We start from the raw sequence: 6,052 nt of genomic DNA, 5'->3' as shown, positions 1-6,052 counted from the left end.
TTTTTTTACTTTGATTTGTCTCAAAATAAATGACTTATACAACTTTCAAAGTCATTTTTTCCAATTTTACTCTTTATGTGGGCCTTTTTTATGTGTGACATACTCTCAATCAATTTAATCATTACTACTAGTAATGAAAAAGGTAAGGGCAGTTTAGTAATTATACAATTTTCTCTTTTATTTATGCATTTTTCTTAAAGTATGTGAAATGATCAAATATGTTATTTAAAATGGGACGGAGGGAGTATATCAATTGGTTGTGAGATCGAGAGAAAGACTCACTTTTAGTTTTATGTATTTTATCAAAATTAATTATTTGTGTGAATCTACTATAGTTATGGATTATTTGTTGAACATATTGTTTATATTGTCAATTCAATTTTTAAAATTCTCTCTGTTTTCCTTCAAACCATAGTCTTTGCAAATTCGAATTTTAGTCAACATCTTAATTTCAATTTCGTTTTAATCTATTTTGAGATAATCGGTTGATGCTTTCAAATTAAAATTAAGATTATTCGAATTAATTTGAGCAGGTGTTTGTTTTATTTCGAATATGGTTTGATATAATCTATAATGGTAGTTGTAGGGTTCAATTGAATTCAGTTTCCAAATTAATTGTGTTTTATAACGATTGTGCAAGGATCACAATTGATCACATTTTGTGACAATTGTTGTGGTAGAATTCGTAAAAGCACTGGTCTTTGATTAAAATAAGATTAGAATCATGAAAAAAGATTAGTTCTTTAAACTTGTAATATTTCCCGAAACAACCCCATAAGTAATGAATCATTCATTCTTTTTTTACAAAGATATGGATACAAAGTTTCAAACCGCTATTAGAGTGTGTTTGATCTGTTAAAAATCAGGGGACTGGATATGACAACTTTTGTTGTACCCTGTTTGATTTGAAATTAGTTATGAGACTGGACAAATCAAGTAGCAAGGGACAGAACAAAAACAAATTTTTTTGTCTCTCACTGAACCACGGGACAACTTTTTGTCCCAGTACAACTATAAAAAAATACAAAAATACCTATTTTATTTTCGAATATTAAAATATTGTCGTCATATATCTCTCCGGTACCGTTTTTTCTTGTCCTGTATTATTTTGTTCTGTCATGTACTTTTCTGTCAAGTTCTTGCTGTTTTACGAATCAAACGCACCCTTAGCGATAACTAATCTATGTCGGGAAACATGTGGGACACACAAGGTGGGTTCTCCATTTCCAACAGAATTTTTCTCATACGCATGAGTCAAGAATCGAACTCCCGACCACATACTTAAGAGAACCAAAACTCTTACTACTTGGACCAATTCATTGTTGACAAATCATTCATTCTTAATGCATTGCTAATTTGAATTTAACAAACCATCGAATTTTTTTCCAACGCAAGAATTATAAATCGAACATTTAACTGTCTACTTAAAAAAATTAAAACTCAATTTATTTATGGAAAATGAAAACTAGTAAAATGACTACCACAAAAAAATAGTAAAAGAAATATATCAAAAACAAAAAATGAAAATAAATCCACATGGCATTATTAAGACGATAGGGCACATCACCTTCTTATCTCTTCTTTCAATATTCATTTTCATTTTCACAACATAACATAAAACATAACATCATCGGCAACACAAATAGATAACTACCGAATCAATGTCCATCTTCCATCACCACACTCTGTTTCCAAACACAACAATGGCTTCATGTACCGCTTCACCTTCATCATCACTCATGTTAACTCACCCTACTTCTTCCATCATCATCAATTCACAAGACCATTCTTCTTCTTCTTCTTCTTCTCTTCGAATTTCTAGAACCTTCTTTTTATCTCCTCTTGTTTTCAAATCTTCTAAGTCGGTTAATCTAAGTTACCAATCTAAGTCTTGTTTTTCCATTGCTGCTGCTGCTGTTGCTACTGATGTAGCGGAAACTGTTGATGAAGATGAGGAGGATGGTGTTGAGGAAGAGGATGGTGGTGCTACTAACACTGTTGTTGTTACTACTAAGCCTAAGAAAGGAAAAGCTGCATTGCTTCTTAAGAGTGATAGGGTATCTTCAAATTCTTTTCTTTTGGTCTTTAATTTCATTGTTTTCTTGTTTTTGTTGATGGGTTTTGGCTTGAATTTTGATAACTGTCTGTTATTGGGGTTTTGGTTTCAATGAGTATTAGTGTTAGGGTTATATATATGTCTATATAATTAATTCACTTTTGAATTTTGATTTTAATCATTGTACTAAGTACTAACTTCATAGTCCTACAAATTGTATTCTTTTAGGGTCTGTTTGGATAAACAACTTATTTGCAGCTTATGCATAAACTATTTTTTAGAGCAAAATATTAAGTGAAGATAAGTTGTTTTTTATATATGCAAATTGCTGTTTTCATAAGTTATATATCGGAGAACTTATGAAAATAAGCCGGAAAAAACTTGTGCAAAAATATTATAAGTTGTTTTCATAAGTTTCCTCAAATAGTCTCACAGAACTTATGCTACTAGATGAGTTCAAATAAGTCAATCAAAATAGGCCCTTAATCCTGCTTTAGGATTATATACAAGTAGTTTTCTAATTTGTAGGATGGATGGACTGAGAAATGGGTGCAAGGAGTAAAGACATAGCTAACTCTTAGTATTATTATTAGCTATTACCGGCTGAGTTCGTCCCTTTAGATGAAGCACAATGGCCACCTACGTCCAACGTTGTGGTTGTAGCACTAGAAACAAGTTTTAAGAAATAATATAATGATAAGATAAGATAAGATAAGATAAGATAAGATAGTGAAAAATGATTGAACTGTTTTTTATTTTATTTTGGGAGTAGACGGGTTTTGTTTCTCTTGGCTTCTGTTTTACATCCTCTTAAGCATGGTTCTGTGAAGATTGCTGGCAAGGGTTTCATGGTCAAGATCAAGCGTTTTGAAGCAAGATCGTAAAGTTTCCGTGTTGGGTTGCTGCTCGTTTGGGTTTCGTACTAGGGTCAGGATATTTTATATAACGCCCAATTATGTTAAACGAATAAAACCTTAATTTTGACCACGGTCCACTCCTCACTCATTCAGAACTCACAATTCCATGAACCCTGGCCTTTGTTTCGTTATTTCACGACTCACGTTCATTCTCTCCCTCCCTTTGAACGCCGGTCTCGCCTCCATGTGGTACGCCGGCGTCGTCAGGTTTTGCACAAGCTGCTCACACTTCCATATGTTGAAAACTTAAATGAAATGATTTAAAGAAAAAATAAATTTGCTTGTGCGTGAGGGTCAGAAGCGCATGCGAACAGTAGTTCCTGTGATGTCTGTCCAACCATTCTATGCAAGATTTTCGATTGGTTGGTCTTTGTATTCTAGCACATTTGATTGCCTACTTTGCATCCTCTAGTGACATGGAGTAAATGTTATAAGATAGCCATTTGTTTCTTTCTAAGATCAATTTGATTGTTTGAATCATTGAATTTTTCATGGTTGATGATATGTTTATCCTGTTTATTTTATGATTATATGTTGTTTCCGTGTCTCACCAGACAAGATCTAAGAGATTCTTGGAAATTCAAAAATTGAGGGAGATTAAGAAAGAGTACGACTTGAAGACAGCAGTTTCTTTGGTAAAAGAAACAGCTAAAACAAAGTTTGTTGAAACAGTAGAAGCCCATTTCCGCCTTAACATTGACCCTAAATATAATGATCAACAATTAAGAGCTACGGTGAGTCTCGTGATCTTTGCTTGATTCTAGTATATACAAGCACATTGAAAACCTGAGCTGCAAAATTATACAATACATCAACTAATTCTGAGTATCTCATCCACTCTCTCTTAATAGGTAAATCTGCCAAAGGGAACCGGAAATCCTATTAAAGTGGCTGTTCTTACTCAAGGTGATTATGCTTTTAATCCTCATTTACACTTTTAGTTAATTAAAAGTGCATGATCATGCTGGAAAAAACATTTTCTTGTAACGGGAATGTGAATGATTTGAATCGTGTCCTGTCCATTATGTAAACTTCGTTATGGATGGACATAAGATGATAGGTCTTTTCTCCCGAAGTGGTAGACATTGTGTTGGCTAGGCATTGACATAGAGGAAGTTTCTTTACCACTGCATACATATAAAAGTCTTAAAATTTTTTACTCATAATTTTAAGCAACATGTAGCCAGTAAAGTAATGCTTACAAAACTTGAGCTCGATGAACTAAGTACATCTACTTTTGGTTGAGTGGCGGGTCATGGAATGGAACCACTTCGTATGTGGATAATTATGAGTTCATTGACTTGCCTATGGTCGCGTTGGCTATTCTAATTTATAGTTCCTTTTGATAGGTGAAAGATTCGACGAAGCAAAAAATGCAGGAGCAGATATAGTGGGTGGAGAGGATCTGATAGAACAGATAAAAGGAGGATTTATGGAATTTGATAAATTAATTGCTTCTCCAGATATGATGCCTAAGGTGTTGCTCATTATCTTGGTCTAATCATGAGTTTATATTTTCTCTTGTTCAATTTTTCATTCATTATAATTTTAGTATTTTAGGAAATGATGTAGTATCAATACATGATTCGATATCGAAGTCCGGTTCCAATCCAGGGACCTGTGGGTTATGGGCCCACCGTGCTGTTTTTAGCATTTATTATTATGACGGAAACTCATTTAGTTGCCATCGTTGATTGTGTCAGGTTGCTATCCTGGGTAAGATTCTAGGGCCAAGAGGACTCATGCCAAATCCAAAAGCTGGCACTGTAACAGCTAACATTCCTCAGGTGTACTATCTACTTTTCGTGTTTCTTTTCTTTCTCAGTTCCCTTTAAACGAGTGCGCGCGCACACACACATAGAACCTTTTCTTGCAACGCAAAATGTATACAAATTAAGCCTGATTGCATAATTCTAAAATTGAACTTTTTTTAAAAAAAAAAAAATTTTAAAATCATTTTTACAGGCTATAGCAGAATTCAAGCAAGGAAAAGTTGAATACAGGGCAGATAAAACAGGAATCGTGCATTTACCTTTTGGAAAAGCCGATTTTCCAGAAGAGGATCTTGTTACAAACTTGCTCTATGCAATAGTAAGTTCTTCCCCGAAACAAAAATTTTATTTGTATTTCACAGACCTGGATTCTAAAGGCGCTGCAGTCATGCAGTCAGTAAATTTCAGGCCGTCCGATCTTGATCGAACGGTTCAGATGTCATTCCAGAATTTTATATATTAAAAAAAATAAAAAACCGTCCTAAGATCTGAACCATATGATCTTAATCAGACGGTTCTGAATCACTGACTGCATGCAATCCGACTGCATACAATCCGATTCCGTATTTCAGGCATTAATAAACTACTAACCCCTCGTTCTAATTTTGCAGAGATCAGTAGAAGCAAACAAACCAAAGGGTGCAAAGGGTGTATACTGGAAAAGTGCACACATATGCTCAGCAATGGGACCTTCGATTAGGTTAAATATCAAGGAAATGCTTGATTACAGGCTCCAATCAGAATAGAGCACTTGATTGAATATGCTTGTTTTGATTTAGTGAGCTTTCTGAGTCATATCTTGCCAAATATGTTGTCAAAAGATGTTATCAAGGTTACATACATGGATGAACTTGGGATAGTTTGGTTGGTTATATCTTTGTGTTAAAAATCTCCACCCAAAAATGTGATGTACACAACATAGTCTTTGACTCAGGATGAGGATTTTCTGTGTATTATTATTATTATGTAACTAACACCTTAGATTTCATTATATTATCTTTCTATGATAATAAATTTTCATTTTTGCTTTTGATAATATGAGGTACTGTGTTAGTTGTACTCATTGAATTTGGTATGTGGCTCAGTAGACTTTTGAGGGGAATTAACTTCATGTATGCTTGGAACTATGTTATGATTTTGAAATTACCTCTTTATATATAGCAACATATATATAAAAGAAATTTTAGTAACTACATATACAGTTTTGCAAGACCCTCCAAATGTATATTTTGGTATGGCAGATACTCTAAATTGGGCTACAATTGCCATTTTGTTTTTTTTTTTTTTTTTGTGGTTATTATATTTCC

General features: G+C 33.7%; 1 protein-coding gene across 1 annotated transcript; it reads left to right on the top strand.

The window, feature by feature from the left end:
- Positions 1 to 1,560: 1,560 nt before the first annotated feature.
- Positions 1,561 to 5,781, top strand: LOC123920568 (50S ribosomal protein L1, chloroplastic). The gene is made up of 7 exons (XM_045972850.1): positions 1,561 to 2,057; positions 3,528 to 3,707; positions 3,825 to 3,879; positions 4,323 to 4,450; positions 4,677 to 4,760; positions 4,939 to 5,064; positions 5,357 to 5,781. Exons 1-7 carry the CDS (start codon positions 1,662 to 1,664, stop codon positions 5,489 to 5,491), a joined length of 1,104 nt encoding a protein of 367 aa, XP_045828806.1. The 5' UTR covers positions 1,561 to 1,661; the 3' UTR covers positions 5,492 to 5,781.
- Positions 5,782 to 6,052: the final 271 nt, after the last annotated feature.

This window comes from Trifolium pratense, linkage group LG4 (genome assembly GCF_020283565.1).
Source record: "Trifolium pratense cultivar HEN17-A07 linkage group LG4, ARS_RC_1.1, whole genome shotgun sequence".
In the NCBI taxonomy this organism is placed as follows: Eukaryota; Viridiplantae; Streptophyta; class Magnoliopsida; order Fabales; family Fabaceae; genus Trifolium; species Trifolium pratense.
This window is presented reverse-complemented; position numbering and strand designations above follow the sequence as displayed.

What these genes read in the sequence shown, in the direction of transcription:
- LOC123920568 (XM_045972850.1), top strand. Translation starts at nt 1,662, where the DNA reads ATGTCCATCTTCCATCACCACACTCTGTTTCCAAACACAACAATGGCT. An exon ending in TGCTTCTTAAGAGTGATAGG is followed by an intron (nt 2,058 to 3,527) that starts GTATCTTCAAAT and finishes GTGTCTCACCAG; the next exon opens with ACAAGATCTAAGAGATTCTT. An exon ending in ATCAACAATTAAGAGCTACG is followed by an intron (nt 3,708 to 3,824) that starts GTGAGTCTCGTG and finishes CTCTCTTAATAG; the next exon opens with GTAAATCTGCCAAAGGGAAC.